Source organism: Ostrinia furnacalis, unplaced genomic scaffold, assembly GCF_004193835.3.
Source record: "Ostrinia furnacalis isolate ACB-3 unplaced genomic scaffold, ASM419383v2 OfSCF0069, whole genome shotgun sequence".
Lineage (NCBI taxonomy): Eukaryota > Metazoa > Arthropoda > Insecta > Lepidoptera > Crambidae > Ostrinia > Ostrinia furnacalis.
Window position 1 is genome coordinate 325,331 of NW_021130308.1, and position 22,294 is coordinate 347,624.

Consider the following 22,294-nt stretch of genomic DNA (forward strand, 5'->3'; position numbering starts at 1 on the left):
TTACATTTGTCTTATTTGTATGAGAATTACAACACTGCGCTGTCGCCGTTGCTGCTTTAAATGACAGAATTTACACAAATGACAATGGCTTGCAAATTAATATAGCAACGCACCTGCTTTTTCGATTTGAACCACTCCTCCGGTATTTGTTTAACATCTAACTTAACGTCGTAGCTAAAATTCTCTACTAATGACTTCGTGCACTCCGTATCGTTGACTAGATCCTTCACAGCGGCGTGGTTGAGGTCAAAGTGGAAGTTTTCTGTCAGTTTTTTGCCACTCCTCGCGTCGTAGAGAGCGAGATAGGTATAGTAGGGTTCCACCTGGCACAATAGCTCTTTATCGCCATCTATTGGCGCTTGTAACCTAAACTTTAAGCTTTCGCATTTGAGCAAAATTCTTTGGCCGAAGTGTTCTCTGGAATGGTGAAATTACAGATTAGAATTAAGACTTAGTTGCTATGTAAAAGTAATATTATTCAGTTTGATTTAAGTGTGTCTGTATGTAGTAAGGTAGTCTTTTAGGTGTCGGAAACAAACAGATACATGTATAGCGCGTTCCTGGCAATAATGGAGTGGCACGGGAGAGATGAGAGCCGTCGTGATACACGTCTGAAGTCTGGCATTTCACGTAACAAAACACATCGTCCCTGCACTACCCCAATGCCGTGGGATTCAGTTATGCGCAGTCTACAGTTACTTATTGTTATCTACAATTATTCCATACTCACTTGAATGGTTCTAACTGAGGTTCAGGCGAGGGCGCCCGCTTGTATGGCATGCTAAATATATTGGAGCGATACTCGTTGCGCGCCGCGGCTATGGACATATCGGTTTCCCGGGAATACCGCAGCAGCAGGGGATTCATGCTGTGTTCGAGACCCTTCAGGGTTCCGTAAGTCGGGGGAGGAGGCTCCGCTGTTAAGGACACGTCTGCGTCTAAAAAGAATTGGGTAAAAAATAACAAAGAAAAAACCCATTAACAGAACATGAATGTATGATTTAGGTAATTGAATTGTCTTGTCGCCACTGTTGAGTTACATTGTACTTATGATTTCACAGTATACAAAGGATATGTATTTGTTACTTAAAATAAACCGATGGGATTCCATCAATGTTATTACTCATTATAGGCCATTATAACAATGTCACACTTGTTCATGGAGCTATTAGCTTCATGAAAATGATGTCATCCTGATAACTGAGGATTCTATAAATACGGTACTTCACCAATTTCCAAGAATAAGGGAGGAGTAACCGTCATACAGATAAGATTTTTTACCTTTATCTAAAATCTCGTCATTTTGATTGTTTTCTTCGCTGTCTTGAGTCTTCTTTAAAGCAGCATTGAAGGCATTTATCCAACCATTCATCTCCTCCTCATTTTCAGTTGCGAATGTGTAGCCTTTGCCGCCGGCCATACGCAACTCAAAGCAAAATCTCCCGCGCTTAGGATTCTAAAAATAAACAAGGAAATCTATTTCAATTTATGTAACAAACACATTTAATAAGATCAAAAGGCTACCGCATATGATTTCTATGAATCAGAGACGCAAAAAGGGTTTTCCTATACAATATTGGCAAGTAGACCACATAATAAACAAATACATATCCCCAAGCAAGCAATCACTTTTAAATTCCCCAAGCAAGAGCTAATACTCGTATTGCCAATGCGTTCCTCGTCTTAGCAGAATCATAGCTTTTCTCTTTACGGCTTTTTTTTAACTCTAATGGATTTTTAGTTTATTAGTTGATAGCACCTTGACTGGCAAAATTAAAACCAGGTCGAGGCTTTAAACAAGGTCGCAACTGATTAAACACGACAGGTAAAAAATTGCAGGTATAGTTCTTGCAACTCACGAAGGCGAGTGAGCTTTACTTGTATAATGTAGTACATACACATAACGATAGTGTAATGTCTATCAAAACTTTTGAAAAACGAACAGTAGCAAGCCACCACACAGCATGTAAAGCTCAGTCGCCTACGTGAATTGCAACAACTATAAGGACATACCCTCACAACATCTGAGCAGAAATCCATAACAACGGTGAGCTTCGTATCAGTTTTCTTCTCGTCTTTATACACTTCGAGAATGTAAGTGCCGTCCGCTTCTCTGACCATTGAGCAATATCGTTTCTTAAACGATTTCGAGGCGAGATTGCTGAATATCCTATCTGAGCCGATCTCGGGGCCTTTGAGCAGGTAGCCCTCTTTGGTTCCGATGTCCACCTTCGCTGCTTGAGCTTCATGGTCGCTTTCAGTCTCGGTGTCGATGTCGTATACTTCTTCTGGCAATTTCAGGGCTAAAGGCCTAGCGAAATAAAAAAAAACAATGTATCATTCGAGTCAAAACCGACCGTATGCATAAGCGCAGCTTATACCACAGCTCAAGCCTAAATGAAGAAAGACATGTCGCCCCGCAAAAGAAACCATGATGTCTAATTGTCTAATAGATGTAGGATTAGGAGGCGTAACATAACGGTCATCAGCATCACAATAGATATAGTAATGTTCCATTGAGTTCCAATGCTTATTTCGTAAATTGTTTGCCAAATAAATATGTAGATGGGCTTTTACTGAGTCTGCTATTTAAAATTCAGCAGTGTAATAGGTACTATTACATTAATAAGGCTTTCAGCCTTCACATTTAGTTGCAAAATTATTTTAATTTCCATCTTAATGTTGTTAGTAGCAAATGCAATTAATTAATATCCTAACAAAATTCGCTGTTCGAAAATGACTCATAGGTAAATCCGATAAATAGAACAATGGCCTTGTAAAACTGTATCAAAACTGTTGTCCATGCACTCACTGTTGTGTAAGTATGTTAATTAGGTAGCTAATATCTGACCGAACTGTTTGCTACATATTTAACGCTTATCATTTATCAGGAATCATTTTCCGACATCTAGGTACAATGCGAACGCTCATGAAACTAACATAACATGTGGCATTGACATTTGATTGTTAAGTTGCACATAATGCAATTTGCATGATAATAAGTTTTTAACTGCCGGGCGAAAATTGGAACTTAATGCGCAAAATGTGTGGACATTATGATAATTATGCACATTGGACTGACATGGCATGAGAAAATAGATTTCAAAGGCTAATAAAGCATATAGACTATGGAGTCTCCTGATCCTGTAATGGGATCTGTTTAGCTTATGCTTCTGGTGTGATTTCTGGAAGAGATAGGTACCTACTAGGTATATTTTTTTTCATTCCTTACTTTTCAATGAATAGCATACAACACACACTGGTTACTTGTACCCATACCTGTGATGCATAAGTATGAGTGAATACAACATTATAATAATTCTCTAGAGACACATGTTATGTTACTGCCATTTGGGAGTTGTGGAAAACGTAAGAGAGAAAGTTTTGAATTGCTGTGTAGAAATAGAATGGAATTCTCATAAGTCATAAAATATCTAATTAAACATACCTAGGCAAGTTGAGATAAGTGCCGGAATAGCTGCTATATTTGTAATGTATGAGGTTCCAACTAGACGCATAGCTGAGCAGCGCTTGACGAGTCAACAGTGGGCAGGTAGCGGCTGTTCGTACATCTGGCACTGCAGTGGTGACCGTCCTCCAACGCCTTGGTAGAACTACACTCTGAAATTGGAACATTTTTATGAATGTGCACAATGCAGTGGTCTATCATTATGTCTCAAAAGGCTATTTACTAGTAGTATCACATTTACAAATGATTGAAGTCTATGCAAATTCAAATAACACTTAATAAACTAATAAAAGTAGAATACTAAATAATCTGTAGTCATTAAAAGACGACTCTGTGTTGAAGTAAATAAAAATATGAATAACTAAATATTAGAAACACTTACAGATACATCATCAGGTGGATATAAAAGAATGTCCCTTAGAGGATCATTCATCAATAAGGTTTTATTTTCTTGGATGTATCTTTCGAAGTCCAGGGCTGTGCATTTGTTCACCACAATATTCTGAAAACATTTTAATTTGGCAATTACAAATGAAAAAACTGAAAATATACAATGTAATAAAACTTTACATATGAAAGTGATTACATACAGCCTTATTCAGAATGAAAATACAGATTAACTAGAACTAAACGACAAAGAGGTACAAAACAATATTGTGGTCACAGATAAAAATCAACTTGATGGTCATAAAATAATGTGCATCAACCAGTTTTATCATGAATATTAATGAATTGAGTAAATACTTCAAAACTATGACAAAACTGTCATTGGTTAGAAAGGATGACCAGTTCCTTTCAACATGCACACCATTCTGAAGCTTATGTTATGTAAATATTAAATGCTGAGCAGACATGGTAATGCATTTAATGTATAGAAATGTTAATAAACATACACTCTACTTACCTATGTAAACTCCATTGAATGTGCATTACAATAATGTGCGTTCATTAAGTATGTACTTTGCTAGACTAAATATTTGGTTTTAAATTCCCATTAGTTATTATTTACTATCCAATAAGAATATTTACCTAAGTATCTTTGTATGTTTTAGACTTTAGAGTATGGATATTGACAGATTTGAAGGTAAAAACTAATATGTACAACATTTTAGTACTGTTTACTATTTAAATGGCACAATTTCTATTTCAGTAGGTCAAACCATTTGCTTATTGTTATTGCATTGCATTGATAGATAAAATGAGCTTAAAACACCATAGATAGAATAGGCATATAATAGTTAGGCATAGCAGGCGTGAATATTGCTTTATGCCAATTCTAGAAGTAATGATAACAACAAAAATCTTGTAAAATTTCAAGGAACTATAAATCTCTGACCAATGTAATCTACAAAAATGGTAATAAAACCATGCTGAATCTATAAGATAAAATTACAGCTACGGGAATAATTTTGCTGATGTAGGCAAATATGATCGGTTGGAGTTGGAAGCAAAACAATTTATATTACAAACAAAAAAAAACCTAAAAACGCAATAAGAATTTTTCAATTTCACATGTAATGTTTATTCAATGCAAATGCTACGGTTGGCTAGTTTTTTTTTTAAATGAGAATGTTAAATTACACTATTTTTATCAATAGCGCAAAGCTTTTTGTGGTAAACTTTGTAATGAGAATAGATTTACCTCATACTCTGCGCCACCTTTGGTCTTGCTTTTGGAGTTAACCGGCGGCATGATGTTCGATTCACAGGTAGGATCAAATCAAATCAAGTATAATTCGATTTTACTGAGGTTCACCTTCATGTTATGAATTTATTTTACTGTGTAAAAAGCACTCATACGTAAAATCGCCGAAAGAAAAACCTTCACAAGCCAAACGAACGAGTTCTACTGACAGTTTTGACAGTATCGACTGGGAGAATTGACAGCCAACTTTTTTAATATCAAGCAAAGAAATATAGAATTATAGTTTTAAGAAGTGGATATAATTTCCTTGGTATTTTTTAAGCTAATGTCTTCGAGCGTAGAGCAATATTGGAGACGTCATAGTCTAATACTCTTTTCGCTTTAAATTAATACAGGGTGGTCCAAACTCCAATACAGAGACATTGAAACACTTTTAGCTACATGTCAATCTTTTATTTGAAAATTTAATTCAATACGTTAGTAATTTGGCTGCCATTACTGTTGAATGTTAAATTTTGGTTTGAGTTATAAGCCTGACCAGGAACATAAAAACCCTCGCCATGTTGCGGAAAACTAATGGTACTAATTTCTTTTAATGGCAACAGTAACTGAAAACTTCATTGACATGTCACCTTGCATGTCAGTCTATTGCTGTCAAAGTGTAAACGGGTCATTCCATAAAAATCTGTATATTTTCGACGTCATTTTGTCCGTAACTTTTTTAAGATGCTTTTGAATACTTTATTAGTATAAATTATTGTTTATTAATTAACTATGTTATGTCTAAAAGGGCCAGTCACTTTATGCTTTATTTTAGGAGAAATTATAATTTTCAATTTTTTCATACTACATTACTCCTATATGACTTCTAATAAAGTATAAAACTTTTAACCTTAACATTTATAGATAAGTTAATACACATAATGTAGTTGTTTTGTTATTATCACTATATAAAAAACATCTTTCCCTAACTAGTAATTTAGTCCCAAGTGCCGTTTAAAGCTAGGGCCTGACGCTCTAGGGACTGACGATTTGGAGTAAAACTTAACACAAATGCAGATTAACTTTATATTATAAGATGCTTAATACAATGTGCAGAAAATAGCCAAAAAACCACACGTAAATACTATTAAATTATATACAATTTCCTATTATAATCAATAAAGCTACTCAACTAGGGACTGACGAAGTGACTGGATTAACACATGTTTCGGTAACAACTGGCACGTTTGCACTAATTCAAAAAACGGCTACCGCAAAGCCAGTATGGTCTGAGGATAACTTCGTATCGTACTTTAAACTCAACTAAATGTCATTCACTCTAATTACATATTAAAGCGCAAAATTATAAAATCAGTGCGTGGCGAAGGAATGACGCTAAAAACTGTAGACTCTTTTTCAACTAAAGAAAATCAAATTATTGTTTATTGAAACCGCAAAATATTAATAGAATTTGGTGTAATATACATTTAAATAGATTATTCGTTAATTAAAACAAAGGATAAAGTTGATGTTTTTATAAATGTGGGTCCCAAAACACAAACTTTTGGAGTACGGACATGCCTAGGGAATGACGTTTTGGGTCATCCAAAAGGAATTTAAGATGTTTTAAAAACAGTTTCAAAAAATATAAATGGATGATGAATAAAGCACATTGCGAGCTGTTATTTAACAATTTTGGAATAAAATATTAACAAATATTTCATGTGAAATGTGGCGCGGACTAAGAGTTGACATATTTTTGTGGAATGACCCAAACAAACTTTATTTTAAATGTGCGCAATTGATTTTGTGAATTAAATTGCTAAAATCTTTTTATAGTCGTGAAAGAAAAGTGGTTCACAATGTGTTAAAGTATTTGTCGAAGAGAAATACTAAGGGTTCAGACAATATTTTCATTGAATAATGTTTCCGACAAAGGTTGTCAAATTGACTGTCATGTTTATCGTATAGTACAGTCCACTATGAAAATTAGCTGTGGTTTGTTTCAACTACCTATTTTAAAATTTTCTGTCACTTTCTTAGTGTTGAATTTTATGGAATTGGGAAAGAAATACCGAGTTTGAAGCGTTCATGACCAAACATTGCAGTTGAATATTCAAGTTCTGAATTTGATTATTGATGAATAATAAAATAAATCCTACTAGCTCCATTGATGGTTTCATTTAATTTATTTAAACCAGGTTACCTATAATAATATTTCTTGGTTAATTTATGAAAATATCAAATTAGCCCGTAATCCTGAATCCTGAATTACATAAAGTTAGCCTATTAATTTAACACAGGTACGACTGTACTCAGTGTTGCACTATCAAATGCGATTGACGCGCCTCTATGCCAGGGTTTTTATGTTCCTGGTCAGGCTATAACTAAATAATGATGTTTCATGTTCTGTCTGATACATACGCGTATAACTACTAAAATAATGGTTGCGTATTTTAATGGTTTAACCATGGTTAAACGTATTTTATAAACAATCGAGAGCTCCGGATTTGAACCAGAATCTTATGGCTCTTGAAACATGGTTTTAATGGGTTTGAAATAAAATTCAACGTAAGTTTCAACGTTTTATGTTGCGTACGTACTTACCTACTTACTTAGGTTGTACTTGTATAATATATTAGTAAAGTGTGTAAATTAAATTGTGAGGAGAGGCAATTAAAACAAAATGTGATAAAACTTTGTATATTTTTGGTCAAATACATTTAATACCTACATTAATTTTTATAACAGGTTTTACACAAAATTTCGGTGTTGTTTGATCAAAATGTCACAGTAAAAACGACTATAATATTCAGTGTCCTAGTTATTTACAGTAATCCAAGTGGAATTATTTAAGAGACGCCTACCTACATAAAACATCATGATTGATTACATTATTTTAATAATTCATTTATAAGAGAATTCGTTTTGCATCCAACGAATAGATTAATAAAATAAGTTTACCTACTTACAGAAATATTAAATTAACAACAAAACTACAATAACTATTTACAATTCTTATTATGACTTCATTAGACATAAACAAAATCTTTAAATCAAGATTTTTGTGTTATGCATAAACTTATTACATTAATTTCGGAGGATTGAAATGGCACACTTTAACATAGAGGGATAGGTAAATGTTGATTTTAATATGGAAACACTTACTTATTTTTAACATTTTACCATATCTTTAATTTTAATATTAACTTAGTTATTACATCTGACCTACAACTTTATTTAATTCGTGTGCTGGTGCGATGAAATGAAATGTTTAATGCATCATATTGAAAACTAATATAACTCCATCTTTAAAAAAAAATAGTTTAACAAAATTGTATTTACAATATTCAGTCATGATTTAGTGATGATATACAAGCAAAATAATATTAAACTAATCATTTACATTCCTTAACTTTCTATTGGGTAGGCAGGTAGGTACATTGTTATTTTTTGGTATATGGCACATAAACAACTTATTTACCATGTCGCGTCACTTGAAGTACGAGACATGTTTGGAGCTTTCTCCTGAACTTAATTTAGGCCCAGTAATTTAGTTCTCTAAATTAAAAATATCACACTTAGATAATGAGTATCATCACCTTCAAGTACCTACTGCCCGATACATTCCAAACTTTAGGAATGATTTCCTTTAATTTCCATGGCAGAACCTGGAATGCGAAGGTGACGGCTGCGGCCTAGGGCGAGGAGCGCGGCACATACTGAGACGAAGGCGCGAGCGCTGCCCGTCAAGTGTATTCCTCCTCCTCTTCTTCTTCGCTAGATTCAGACTCAGTGAGGTCATGTTCAGGCTCAGGCAAAGGACGAATGTAATCGACAGTTGGCTGCTGATTTGGAATCAGGTAACCGGCAGAATCTTGCGAGGGTGGGGGCGGGCAGGGCAGTCGCATCTGCACCGGCGCCCCACCTGTCGCTGCTGCTACTTCTAATTTCCTACATATTTCATCAAATCCTATCCGATCCCGTGGATCAGTCTTCCAACAGGCGCGCATCAGTTCGCCCGCGAATCGCGGACAATCTTCTGGAGGTACCAAAACTATACCTTGAAGAATTCGTTTCGTTGCTCCATCGTTATTGTAGCCGTAGAACGGTTGTTTTCCGCGGCTATAAATTTCCCATAGCACTACACCGTAAGACCATACGTCAGACTCGTGAGTGAAGCGGGCGTATACTATGCTTTCGGGAGACATCCAGCGCACAGGCATGGGGCGTTCTCCTCCCATTTTATAGTAGTCACAAGTGTACACGTCTCGGGACATGCCGAAGTCTGCAATTTTAACCGTCAAATTGTCGCCGACTAAGCAATTTCGGGCCGCGAGGTCTCTATGTACGAAGTGGCGGGATGCGAGGTATTGCATTCCTCGGGCGACTTGCAGGGCTACGTGGAGAAGTGCTGGGTCGTCTAAGTGAGGCCCAGGGCGGCCTCCTCCTTTCGAGCCACGCAGTACTCCCGCGAGGTCTCCCCATTTCATGTATTCGAACACCATCCAAGGACTGGCACCGATGTCATCTGGAATTTTATAGTTGTACTTAAGAAGAGCTTTTAATTTCATTATTAAGGATATGAATATTGCTAGTCGTAAAAGTTAAAATTATTTTCTTTCAGATAAAACTAGTACCTACCTACTTGAAATAATCAGTAAACTGATCATAATATCAATTATAGTATTTTCAAGACTTTTGATTGTAGGGATTTTACCTCCTGATAAACATCTTTGAATTCATAGCAAGTGGGCCTAATATTTAGATAGCGAATGATGTTATAGCAACGCAAAGTAATTTACTTATTAGGTACGATAAGTCCATCCATCCATCCATTCTACATGTTAATCAACAATACAAACCTCTATGCACCACTCCTATAAGTGTGAGGATGTTGGGGTGCCGGAAAGCGGACATGATTGACACCTCCCTCACAAAGTCCTCCTCGGCACTCCGTCCCACGCTTTCCTTCAACACCTTGATGGCCACTATGTGCTCTCCGCTAGTGGCTCGAAGTAATCCTGCAATTAAATAGGTACTTAACAAAAAATACACATTAAATACGAGTAGAAGGTAAGGCGAGCTATTATTGTATAAGGTACGAAAATATAGTCGGGTGTTTATTTATAAGAGGCACGAGCTTTCCCTAAGCTTCAAGTAAGTAGATATGCCACGTGACAAAGCGATGCTGTAATGAGCATTATATCTAACAATGAAATTGAATAAGACATAAGTAAGTAGTGAAGAGATGTCTTTAACTGATCTTATTTATAACTACACTAAGCAAAATTGTTTAATTCAAACTTGTTGAACAAACCTTTATGAACTTTCCCAAAGCACCCTTCCCCGACCTCCTCAAGGAACGTGAGTGCGTTCCGGTCAATATGCGGCACCTGTTCCCCGGTCTCCTCTGCGCCGGCGGCTAGCGCTGCGCCCGCGCCGGCTCCATACACGCCGTACTGAGGGTTCGTTATATACCGTTCAGCTAGCAACGGCTCTCCAGGTCGTCGCTACAAACAGGATAGTTGGACCAAAAAATTACACAGCGAGATGCTTTGCTACGTTACGAAGTTTATAGGACATGCGTGTTATAGCAAAGAAAAACAAGAACTTAGAGACACGTCGCACAGTGGGGCCGAAAACTAAAAACGAGAAAAAAAAACTACATAAAAAGAATAAGGCTACGAAAGGCGTAACTTTTTTGTCATGCTCTTTAATTCATGCTTGAAAATTGGAGTAATTGGTATCACTTTAAACAAATATTTTGTCAAAGTTTATATCAATGTTAATTTATCAGACTTGTTATTGTAGCCCAATATTTCATGATTGTGGTAATCAATTGTTGTTGTTCAAGTCTATTAAGATTTATTTGTTGTCTATTACCTGGCTTTACCTCAACTTTGGCAAACAAAAATATTTTTTATTCAGGGGCAGTTCGTAGATTCCACGAAAACTCTTTGAGAGTACTTGAGGCGAAATAAAACTAAATGATGCTAATAAAGCTTTATTTTATTCCAACCAAAAATATAAAAACAAATGAAAATCACAACACATTTTTGAGCAATCTTTTAAAGTTTTATCAGACCCACAGTAGTACTAAACTATTCTGTGCCCACTGTGCGTTTGAAAGATAGAATAAGAAGCGTTAGGTAGAGTTAGCGTTGTCAGTTTCAATAGCCTGGCCTACCGGTTGCGCTTTGCCGTCGACTCTTCGCATTCGTCTTCTGACGTAGAAGATAATGACGGAGATAACGAGCAGGATGAAGACTACGGCGCCAATGACGGCAGTGCCGAGAAGTACTCCAGCTCCATTGACTCCGGCGGCTGGGAGGTCGCTGCTGGTAGAGTCGGGAAACACGTCCCGACTCACGAGAGACTTGGAAATCTGGTGGACAAAAAAGGTAATTGACAATATATTTCGCTACAGTCGTGGGTTTTTCAGAAACTAAACACATACAAATTTGAGGCAGATAGGTTCCTAGACGTCCGCTAAGAATGTAGGTATTTTACGAAACTCCACCTCTAAGGGGGTAAAACGGGGGTTGGAAGTTTGTATGAAAGTCGTTTTCACGCGTACGAAGACGCGGGCACAACTAGTTTGTCATATTGATTTAAGACTACCGTTTAGGCGTTAAATAACTTCTCGGGCGTCATTGTATTTTATTACGGTCGTTCAATTCTCAGATTGACACACGAGAAAACAGTTTGTGTTTGTTCCTTCCAGTTTGGTTAGGACATGGTAGGCTTGAGTCACCCTTAAGTATTGCTTGAAAATAAATATTATCCTGGACTTAAGCTGTCGATCTTATTGAGCAATGTCAGATTTGTGACACAGCGGAAGAAGATTTATGTGCGTTTGTAAATGGTTAAAAAACTAATACATTCTATCCATTTAATTTTTCATTGTAGTTAGGTAGAGCCTACTGAAAGCCTTAAAACACTTCTGGTACTCCATAAAATATATTATTATACCAAGTATTGATTTATTCAGCAAACCTATTGTACCTATCGGAAACGCAAAGCTTTACTATTGATTGATAGCACAATGATAAAAGCTAAAATATACTACGTGGAACGTGGGCAGTCTTTTAATTTGGTTGACAACGTTATCACGCTGACCCAACATGAATATTTATCAGTTCATGGAAAAATACTGATTTTGTTTTCCATCTCGCGCAAATGGGTATCTATTTTACCTAACCAGAGACAAACAAAATAGATAGTAAAGGAAAAGATATAAATGTTTTATGGCTTGCATTACAGGATTGCTGCGGCTCTTATGTTACCATAAGGAGGTAAAGTGATTTGTTTCTTGGATTGCTCCTACAAATGCTAAAATTAGAGTTATACCTATATGAGCAAAGAAAACAGCAACGCAATAATAAAACATGCGAAAATTTCTCACGCTTTAAAAAATTAAGTGCGCAGAATATGAAACCTGCCATGTAAGAATGATTAACATTTATTAAACGGTACTAAGCTCTCCGTAATTTCTTTCGCATTACCATAATTTACTGCTGGTACATGTATTTATTGATTATTACGGTGTAATTTCGCTGCGTCTAATATTAAAATTATCTGCTGTTGTACTGAATCTGCTGTACAGAATACGTAATTACCGTTGATTGCCCATCGATCTCGATTAATTCTTTCCAGGACACAAGATTGCAGGGCAAACAGACCGTAAATTGTTCCTATCTTGACTGACTTGAGTTAATGTGTCATGCGGATGAGCGAGACTATAGATAAAGTGATAAAAACCGGTCAAGGTAGAGTCGATTTTCAGTTATCAGGGTTCCTTCCAGGGTTAGGGTGTTTCAGAAGCTACTCATTCTCGATAACTTTACAATCCCGTCTGCAATAATAATATTGTAATTGGTTTTATTATAAAGTTACTAAGAATGTCGATTAGTCATGTATAAGTTACTAGTAGGTAATCACCAATTTGTGAACTATTTCTATATTTCTTTTCGGAACATCCTTTGCAAAAGACTAAGAAAAAATAACAAAATAATATATTAAGGAATTATAATAATCTATTCTATCTAGCTAACAGTGCTAGATGTAGAGACAAATTTAGACGGATTTAATCTGACTTAATGCACAAAATAAGTAAAGACTTCAAACTTTCCGCTTAATTTAACAGGCTTTGTAGAGTTTATAATCCCTATGAACCCCAAGACTTGTCTGTATAATGAAGATGGATGGATACCTCGTCCGAAGCCGACGACACCGACTGGCATTCAGCGGACGTGAATATTTTTCAATCAATGTAATGCGGAAAACAATTTTTAATTGACTTGAATCGAGAAACCCTAAAAGGTGTCTGTATAAAAAACTGAATTAAAATGGCTATAGATCAGAGGCTAGTGACAATACCAACCAAACCTATCTATAAAAACACAATGAAGATGGATGCACTTCATCAGAAGGCTGCCATGGTGGTGACGCAACTTACCTACTTAACTCTCCGCTAAGGCGCGTATAGGTAGGTATATGTATATATTTATGTGTGTGCTTCTTATTTCAATATTGCAATGGGGAAAACCCTTAGAAAAACATTAAAAGAACCCTAAAAAGAGACAATAATGATGGATGTTTACCTCATCAGAAGCTTATTTATCATTTCAATTGTTACGCGGGAAACATAAATAAGTAAAAATACAAGCCGTGCCTGCGACTTCGTACACGTTAAAACTGTTAGAATAATTTTCCCGTTTTCGTAACATTTTTAATTAATGCTCTGCTGCTTAGTCGTAGCGTGATGGTATATGAGAGCCTCCTCAGCTGCAAAAATATTTTTTTCAATTCGGACCAGTAGTTCTGGAAGTTAGTTCGTTAAACCTAACAAAATAGTAGTCAGTAAAGTATAGATAGAGAGAACAACGAGGGAACCCTAAAAAGTGTCTGCGTAAAAACGTAATGAAGATGGATTACCTCGTCGGAGGCCGGCGACGCCGAGCGACTTTCCGCGGAGGTGTTTGACGTGGTCGGTGGGATGATGTTGTGGATCGGCACCGGCGTCACGGGCACTGGAAAAAGGAGAAGTTTATTAGAAGTCTGTAATTCATAATTTATTTATTCATTGTTATGTTTAAAAAAAAGTATCTTAAAGCTAAACATGAACTCTGTGGTCAAAAGGTGCGAGCGAAGAGCTTGTTGAAAACGACTCTATATTTTCAGGTTTTTAGGAAGATACTTCTACAATATTATTAAACATTTTTGTAGGCACACTTAAAATAATATAATTGGTATACATATAACTACCTATCTATTTCGTAGATACTAGGCTACTTGGTCTAACTCTTATAACGAGCGTACTTATAGGCTACAAAAACTAAAATTAGATTTTCATAAATTAATGCGAGAAACCTATAAAATTTCATTAAAACATAAAAAGGTACTTTGACAAAAAATCTCAACATTTTCTTGCTTCAAAGAAGTCTCGGATTTTTTCAGTTGTATGATTTCTTTGGATATTTCATTTAAAGTAACAAGTAGAGTACCTACTCGCACCTACACGATTCTTGAAATTTAACTAAAAACAGGCGCAATAATAAAATAAAATAATGATTTCTAAACCATATAATAAGTAGTTTTGGAGCATAAGACGTTTCATTCAGCATTCTTAATTAAACAACAGAATTAACAAACATTCGTGACTCTACCTAACATCACAGCTTTAAACTAAGGCTGGGTTGCACTATCTTACTTTAACTTTAACAAACGTCAAAAATCTGTCAAACCCCATACGAAAAGCATAAGATGACCAGTGTTATCGTTATAGTTACGGTTAAAGTTAGGTGGAGCAACTCAGCCTTAGAAACCATAGTCACCTGTGCTCCTAGGGCATTTGAAGTCACTAGTGGGCGGCAGACCGTTTGAGGTGCACAGGCAGTAGTGCGTCGTGTTGTTATTCAGAGGCACACAGGCCACCTCCTCGACGCCTCCGAGGCAAGACTGGGGCAAGCACGGGCCTTTGAATAGTTTCCCTGAAAAATAAAATTTTGCTCAAAGTAGGTAATTCGCAAACATCAAAAGCAAGGGTATCTCAAAAAGGAAAAAGAAATTCGTTTATGTTTTATGAAAGCTACCCTGCACTATTTTTCTATTCTCATAACTTCACCACCAATAGACCATATTCTTTTATTGGATTTGAACATCTATTGACGGTTGAGACTAAAATTATTAGGTACTTTGACGACGCGCCCCTAATAGAGAAATACTTACTTATACTTAAGTAACTGATAGTTACTTAACTGTCATGTAAAGAACTGCTTCTAGCTCATAAAATATCTAAAATAGAAAGGATGTACCCAATTAGGTACTAAGTAAAACTTAATTCATTATTTTTACTTACCTGTAACCGTCTGGTCCCGTGCCTCCTCCCTCGCCACTCTCGCGCGTTTGCCTCCATTGTCTCGTAGGCGCTGAAACAATAACGTTTAATTAATGTCATTACGTTAACACATCCTACTTTAATATAATATTATAAGAAGAATATTATAAATGCGAAAGTTTGGATGTCTGGATGTCTGTTGCTCTTTCACGCAAAAACTACCGAACGGATTTTGATGAAACTTTACAGTATTATTGTTTCTAACCCAGAATAGCATAAAGGCTATAATTTATGAAGATCTGTGACAAACTAAATTTCACGCGGGTGAAGCCGCGGGCAAAAGCTAGTTGTAACATAAGGGTGCCAGTTAGTGGCACTATGTTTCTGTAATGGTAGCCTGTAACCAAACAAATAATTGATCATTCTATCCATAACCTTGTTATAATATAGAAAACTAGCTTTACGCCCGCGGCTTCACCCGCGTGGAATTTTGTCTGTCACAAAAAAACTTTATCGCTCGCGTCCCTGTTTCAAAAACCGGGATAAAACTATCCTATGTCCTTTCCCGGGACTCAAACTATCTCTATAATATGCCAAGTTTCATGAAAATCGGTTCAGTGGTTTAGGCGTGAAAGCAAGACAGACAGAGTTACTTTCGCATTTATAATATTAGTATAGAAGAGCATATCTTGCAGGCTTAATTATAAGTATTTCCGAACGTAGGTAGCCCTTTTTCATTTCACGCGGTTTCCCGCCGTCCGCCCTCTACCGAAATTGCCCTCTACTCTTGTATACCTACTTTATTTGTACAAACTAAAGTGTTTATCGGCGTTTCTCTGAAAATTATAATTTACTTTTTTCGCGAGGATTCTATGAATGAATGAGATCTGAAATTCTCGTTTGTATTTTTTTAGCCTCGAATCGCGTTTTAAATAGTAAATAAATAACTAACATTTACTACAAAATAACAAGGATATTATGCAACAAACGCTCTTGCTCTAGTTCTACAATCGTTTAGTATATGAAATCCACCGTAACTTGATATCCAGGCTGTTGAATAGCTTTAACAGAAAATAGATACCTAACAATGGACACTATGTTTACGATAAATGTCGATACTTGTTTGTGATCATTTGAAAAGCTTCAACAAGCACAAAAACATCCAAATTTTAGATATGTTTTTCTAAATTTTATATCACGATGAATGAAGCTATATAAAATTGTCATTATTATATCAAAACATTTTATTTTTGGTCTTATATATCTTTTTTTAAATGGAAAGTAAGGTTTCGGATATCAAGAGGAAAAGAGGAAAACTCGAGGCACACGAAAAGAGCCATTCACATAGCCTATTTGACACACAATCAAATATCAGACACGTATGGGCAGATTCGCATTCCCACATGAAGCCTTGCACTGCCACACGCCATCCATAACAAAGAGCTTGGGCAACTCATTTGCTGTCAATTAAAATGTCCTTACATTTTCATATTAATTGGCACACACGTATCTGACTGCTAATTAGTTGAGGCATTCTGATGCATCTATTGTCGCGATTAAGGTAAACAACGAGTTATCTGATCATAGCGGTACTCAGGGTCCGACGCTACGAATGATTTACGAGCTACTTGCTCTTTATTTAACGTAATGCTGGTTGTATGGTCTTGTAAGTGGTTTATAATAATAAAATAAAAATAAGACGATTGGGCAGCGTGCGTTATCTCCTGCCGGTGGAGATGTTCGCCGTAAGTCTATTTTGGCCACGCTATCGTGAGTGGCCGCGCTCCGCCGGCCCGGGGTTACGATAAATCAATAATATCATTGTACATAAGTGAATTATTGATATAAATTCAAAGTTTATGTCTTCGGCGTCAATAACATCCACTTCTGTGCCTATACAAGCGGCAAACATGCTGCCGTAAGTAAGTACATCGCAGCTATCATAAACTGTAATGCACTTGGCATTCTTCTGTAAAATTAAAATTGAGCAGAAGAATCCAACTTTTAATTTGAAATTAAAGTAAGCTTATAAACCCCGAATGTGTGCAAAATACTCAATTCCTAATGACTTAATTGATAAAATTGATTGATGGAATAAAATAACAACTTTACATCTTCAATGAAGATTAAAGTTCCTAAGAGCACCATTCACAGACTAAACAATGTGTTAATTTGGGCAATCAATAACTACTTGTAATAATAGTGTGGTAAAAATAAAACAGCTGTGCTGAATACGATTTCTTCATTCTCTCAAATGCTGAGGCTACTTATGTGTAATTTGGCCTTCATGATATTCTAAAATTAATTATTTATCTGACTTCAGTTATGGTGTGAAAGAACTTAGGTTTGAAGTTATGAAAGTAAGAGGACAACATTTTATCAAAATTAACATTAACTGTCATGACTGATTCAGCAATATGGAAAGGACTTAAAACATGATTGCCTTCAGTGGATTTCCTTTTCCCGAAAAGAAAAACACCATCGCGCCTAGTCTCTAGAGAAAAGCTGTTTTCAAAATCCTGAAATCACTCGTTTGATTATGCGAACCCCCACTGGCTTAATCAAACACCGCTTGTTCGAAATCAAAACGTACAGCGTTGCATTATTTACGTGAGCTTCGTGCAGGCTGAAATTGAAACACGTGTGATCGTGAAAGCTATAGTCCACATTTTGAGGAGACACGTGTAGAATCTAATTGTCATTGGAGTCCCAATAATGGAACCAGGGAGCAGGGAGCTTCTGTTTTCCTAAAGGTGTAGTGATGTGCACACTTTCGTAACTTATGACGATAATCTGACATAAGGGCTACGAAACAAAGCTCAAGCTCGAACCAAACTCATTTAAGCATAGCGTCAAGCGTGTGAATGTTCGAATTTCGATAATTGGACCAAACACATACCTACCTGTATCGAATAAATTGTGATGTGTGTCAATTCATATTATGGGCGCACGAGTTGATTTGAAGAAAAGAAGCCCCTCATTGATTCAACTCAGTTTCTCTGAAAAACTCTACCTAAGTAAGTCCTACTTATTACTTTTTATTATACAATATTGAGTAAAAAAGAATTTCGCTTGAAACTCCGAAAAAGAAGCTTGAACGTAGATTGAATTGCTTTATTACCTCTTAAACATTCAACTAAAGCTTAATTTCAGAATTTTTGGTACTACCTGTGGCATGACTAACGCCCTTTTGTCCTCTTTAAAAACAGATAACAAAAGAAAATTGAACAAAATTTTGATAATAAAACTTATATGACTTTTTATAACAGTTATTAAAAATAATTACATACATAGAGACAAGCCATCCAAGAATGAAATTATTAAGTAGGTACGTAGTATTTATCGTAATTTAATGAAGAATGATTGGATCCCACTAAAACATTTTCATGTGAAGTATTGCCAAGACGAGACCATTACTTCTATAGGTACCTATGGTTCGCACCGTGAAAAAGTTTTCAGATCTCACGTAGAGCCTCTAACTCTATCTACTCGCCACTTCACCACAAACTCTATATGGGTGTAAGGTGAAAAATTTATTCACCCTTTATAAATTAGTAAGTAACAAAACGGCCAAGACACATATATTTTGACTAAGGTAGAGTACCTACAACAATTTGTATGTCTTATTGTCTATGAATCTTTTCGTACAAATTATAAAGTTGACTGTGTTTAAAATGTATTGTTAAAATAGCATTATGAAGCAGATCTCTACACCAGCTGACGTGGGTAGTTCGTTTGAATCAACGTACGCGTAACTTTTATTGCCAGTTACGTAGTTGTTACAAGCGCATTATTATGACTATAAACTACGCAAACGCAGATATTTCAGTATGCATAAGCTTTTTCCACGTGCTTTATACATTAAAAAGTTCAAACACCCGCTTTCAGGCATTATTTTTATATTAGGTACTTACTTTTAACTTGCGTCACTATAAATAAATAAATCATGACTGACTTTTCATTTTCTTTTCACTAAAAGTTATTGTTACAGTAAGAGTAGGCGCACACCGTTGATTTTTAGTTGGCCGATAGTTGTGCCCCATTTCAAATTGTATGAAGAATCAGCCAAATCGAATCGGCGTAGTGTGCGCACTCCCATACATGCCCATACTGATCAACAGCACGACTAAACTATCGGCCGACGAAAAATCAACGGTGTGCGCCTACTCTAAGGCGCTTCTCTTCAGGCGTAATCAAATAAAATTTCATTAAAACCTAACAGCTACCCACCCTCAGAGAAACCACTTCCTAATAGAGAAAACTTTTTTTTCTATTGTACCTACTTAGTTACCTTTGCGTTAGCATTGCCGGTGTTAAGTTAAAAGAAAAACTTGACAAAGAAAGAAAAAGAAAATAAAAGACTAACGAAAACACTCATAAAGGTTAAACCAAAATAACTCTTTACATAAAATCTCTGAACTGAGATAAGTAAGATACCTAAGTTTTAGGAAGGACGAAGATTTTGCTCTTGGTAACAAGATGACCTAAAACTTCTGCGAAACTCGTAACATCCACAAGTTAATGTCGGATGTAGTAGGTAAGTTCTTGTAGATTTTGTTCAGACAAATCAGTTTGTGAGGTTTCGTAGTTACGAGTGTTGTTGTGTTGTTTAAAGTTATTTGAATCTATTAACCCTTTCTTTTCTAGATCAGATAATACGAGTTTTACACAATTCGTCGGTAACCTAACCAATCGAGTACTATTATCCAAACGTAACCCATAAATGTTGTTTTATAGTTCCATTCATTTCTCCATTATGAACACGATAATATGGATTTACGATCGGATATTCCGCTGGACGTGTAACAATATCCATACTTAGATCTTAGATTCTTAGGTATTGCACAATCAGTGGGCATTCATCTAACGGTAAGTGTGGTTAACGAGCGGCTCATTGTGGCGGGTGAAATGTGATCGATACGGCCGCGCGCGCAACAATGACGTCGCCTTTATTGGGCGCAGGCGCAGCATTTTAAAGCCATATCGCACGGGAATTCTTACAAATGTAGTTAAAATGACAAAAAATGCTACGGTAATAAACTTTTTTTTTAAAAGGCTCGAAATTACCCATTCTACTCTTATTTATATACTGGATGACTACGGGGTACTTTAGATCGGATAATAAACTATGCAAAGTAGGAAATAATGAAATACGAACTTTGCATACGAATTTTGGTAAAAAAAGGTACTGTTAAAGAAAACCTTTGATTGTTCCCAATTAATGTTTTTAATAATGACAATAGTTACTATGTTAGGTGTTGTGTACTTGTGTTGTTAAGTGAAATGTTTATGGAATAGAACCTCAAGTCGAATAGCCTACAACTGGACAATCAAGTAATTTGTAGTCAAAGTAAAAGTCAGTAACGTTTGCTGGCAAAGTGACTAAAGCATCTTAGTGAGACATGACTGGCAATATAAGTAATATAACTATCAAACGACTCAATTTATTATTTTGAATGTCTCGTATGGAAGGTATTCAGTAGAAGACCCACCGTAGCTCGTCCAGGCAATTAGGTATCGCGAAGTAGGTTTTCAAAACAAAGTTGCACTTAAAAATACTGGCACGTGGATGGGACAATTTTCCAGTAAAAGAAAAGAATGTCTCCTATTAGGTAGTTTCTTCTAATGATGAAGACTGTAACATCCTTGGTAATATGAAACTTTATGAGCAAACATAGACGAGTAAATTCAGATTATTATTATGTAAGCAAAGGGATTCCCTCTACTTATCAGTTAAAGGATAATCTCCACTTATAAATTCAATTTCTCACTCATGGTGTCCAGCCCAATGCACTAGCTGATTCCTGACACTATACAAGCTCAGTATCTTAATACTAAAATCAATAATGTGCTAGATAAAATCGCGCAAATGAATCTGTCAAGCAGATAATGGTAAGGAAACCTGAAGTAGGGATCAAGCAAGCCCAACAACGCCTGAAGTTTATAGGGAAGAAAGTGCAACCCTGCACAATGAATCGACTATCGACTTAGCGTTTATATTTATTGTATAGTCAGATAAGTTTACTATCGAGGTAGGGAAATCAATTGCTAAAGGCGCAACTAGAAATTACTGGTTTTGGTTTTATTTTATTCCGATCCCAGATCTTATCGTGAGTTAGAACGTGACTCCGCCAGGCACTAGCTTTGGCCTAGAGTGTAGTCAGGTAACATCTTAGAAATGATGAATTTGCTGAAAATATTAGGATTTTTTTAATGTCGCTTTTGGTAAGGATTTAAATGCGAATGCCTCACTGTTTAAGTCACTCTACATCCTTGTTCTTTTTACTATCATATAATCCTGACTTCCTAGTTTATTAACCTGAGTTACGAATTAATTGATGACCCCTCCTAAAGTTATAGAAACTTTATAGAAGTTTTAACTTTATTAAACTTTACAGAATTAATTTGGGGAGAAATTCGTGCTAATTATAGCTCTACCATAACTCAGCACTGAAAATAAGCGGGGGATAAACTTAGTCACTATTATTATCCTTTTATTTATTATAGGTAATTCAATTTACAATATACGCTAATATTATTATGTAATACTAAGTGCGAGCTGGGCGGGTAATGCCGTATTTTACAATTGGTAATCCTATTTAAGTCTAGTAAAGACTTAACCTCTCGGAGCTGTCAAACTATAGAATCGGAGTTTATTAAGCGGTACGAGTAGGAACCTACAGTTGGGACGCGATGCAGCTCTATCAATTTACATACCTACTAACCTTTGCTGGCCCGACCGTAGCTCTACTTTAGATTTTAGTTTATTGAATGTTGTGTCATCTTTACTGTTATTGTTTGGTTGTTTGTGTTTAGATAAACATGCTATAGCCTGGAGTTCTAGTTAACGTGTTGT

General features: G+C 36.0%; 2 protein-coding genes across 3 annotated transcripts in view; both read right to left on the reverse strand.

The window, feature by feature from the left end:
- The window catches only part of Ziz (dedicator of cytokinesis protein Ziz), a 46,116-nt gene extending 40,809 nt beyond the window's left edge, over positions 1 to 5,307 (reverse strand). Inside the window, exons 1-7 of the mRNA XM_028300159.1 lie at positions 5,112 to 5,307; positions 3,852 to 3,971; positions 3,449 to 3,621; positions 2,014 to 2,311; positions 1,282 to 1,456; positions 731 to 938; positions 114 to 417 (exon numbers count right to left, since the gene is read on the reverse strand). Of these exons, the coding sequence (XP_028155960.1) occupies positions 114 to 417; positions 731 to 938; positions 1,282 to 1,456; positions 2,014 to 2,311; positions 3,449 to 3,621; positions 3,852 to 3,971; positions 5,112 to 5,162 (1,329 nt within the window). The 5' untranslated portion in view covers positions 5,163 to 5,307. The remainder of the gene's footprint in view (positions 1 to 113; positions 418 to 730; positions 939 to 1,281; positions 1,457 to 2,013; positions 2,312 to 3,448; positions 3,622 to 3,851; positions 3,972 to 5,111) is intronic.
- A 2,541-nt stretch (positions 5,308 to 7,848) lies between these two features.
- Positions 7,849 to 22,294, reverse strand: part of LOC114366502 (tyrosine-protein kinase transmembrane receptor Ror) — a 36,269-nt gene continuing 21,823 nt past the window's right edge. The window contains exons 2-8 of one of the 2 annotated variants that reach the window (XM_028323403.1): positions 15,460 to 15,529; positions 14,936 to 15,091; positions 14,037 to 14,131; positions 11,287 to 11,484; positions 10,417 to 10,558; positions 9,962 to 10,120; positions 7,849 to 9,627 (exon numbers count right to left, since the gene is read on the reverse strand). In XM_028323403.1, coding sequence (XP_028179204.1) covers positions 8,846 to 9,627; positions 9,962 to 10,120; positions 10,417 to 10,558; positions 11,287 to 11,484; positions 14,037 to 14,131; positions 14,936 to 15,091; positions 15,460 to 15,529 — 1,602 coding nt within the window. In that variant the 3' untranslated portion in view covers positions 7,849 to 8,845. Of the gene's footprint in view, positions 9,628 to 9,961; positions 10,121 to 10,416; positions 10,610 to 11,286; positions 11,485 to 14,036; positions 14,132 to 14,935; positions 15,092 to 15,459; positions 15,530 to 22,294 lie in introns of both variants that reach the window. The other variant, XM_028323395.1, reaches the window with a different exon arrangement.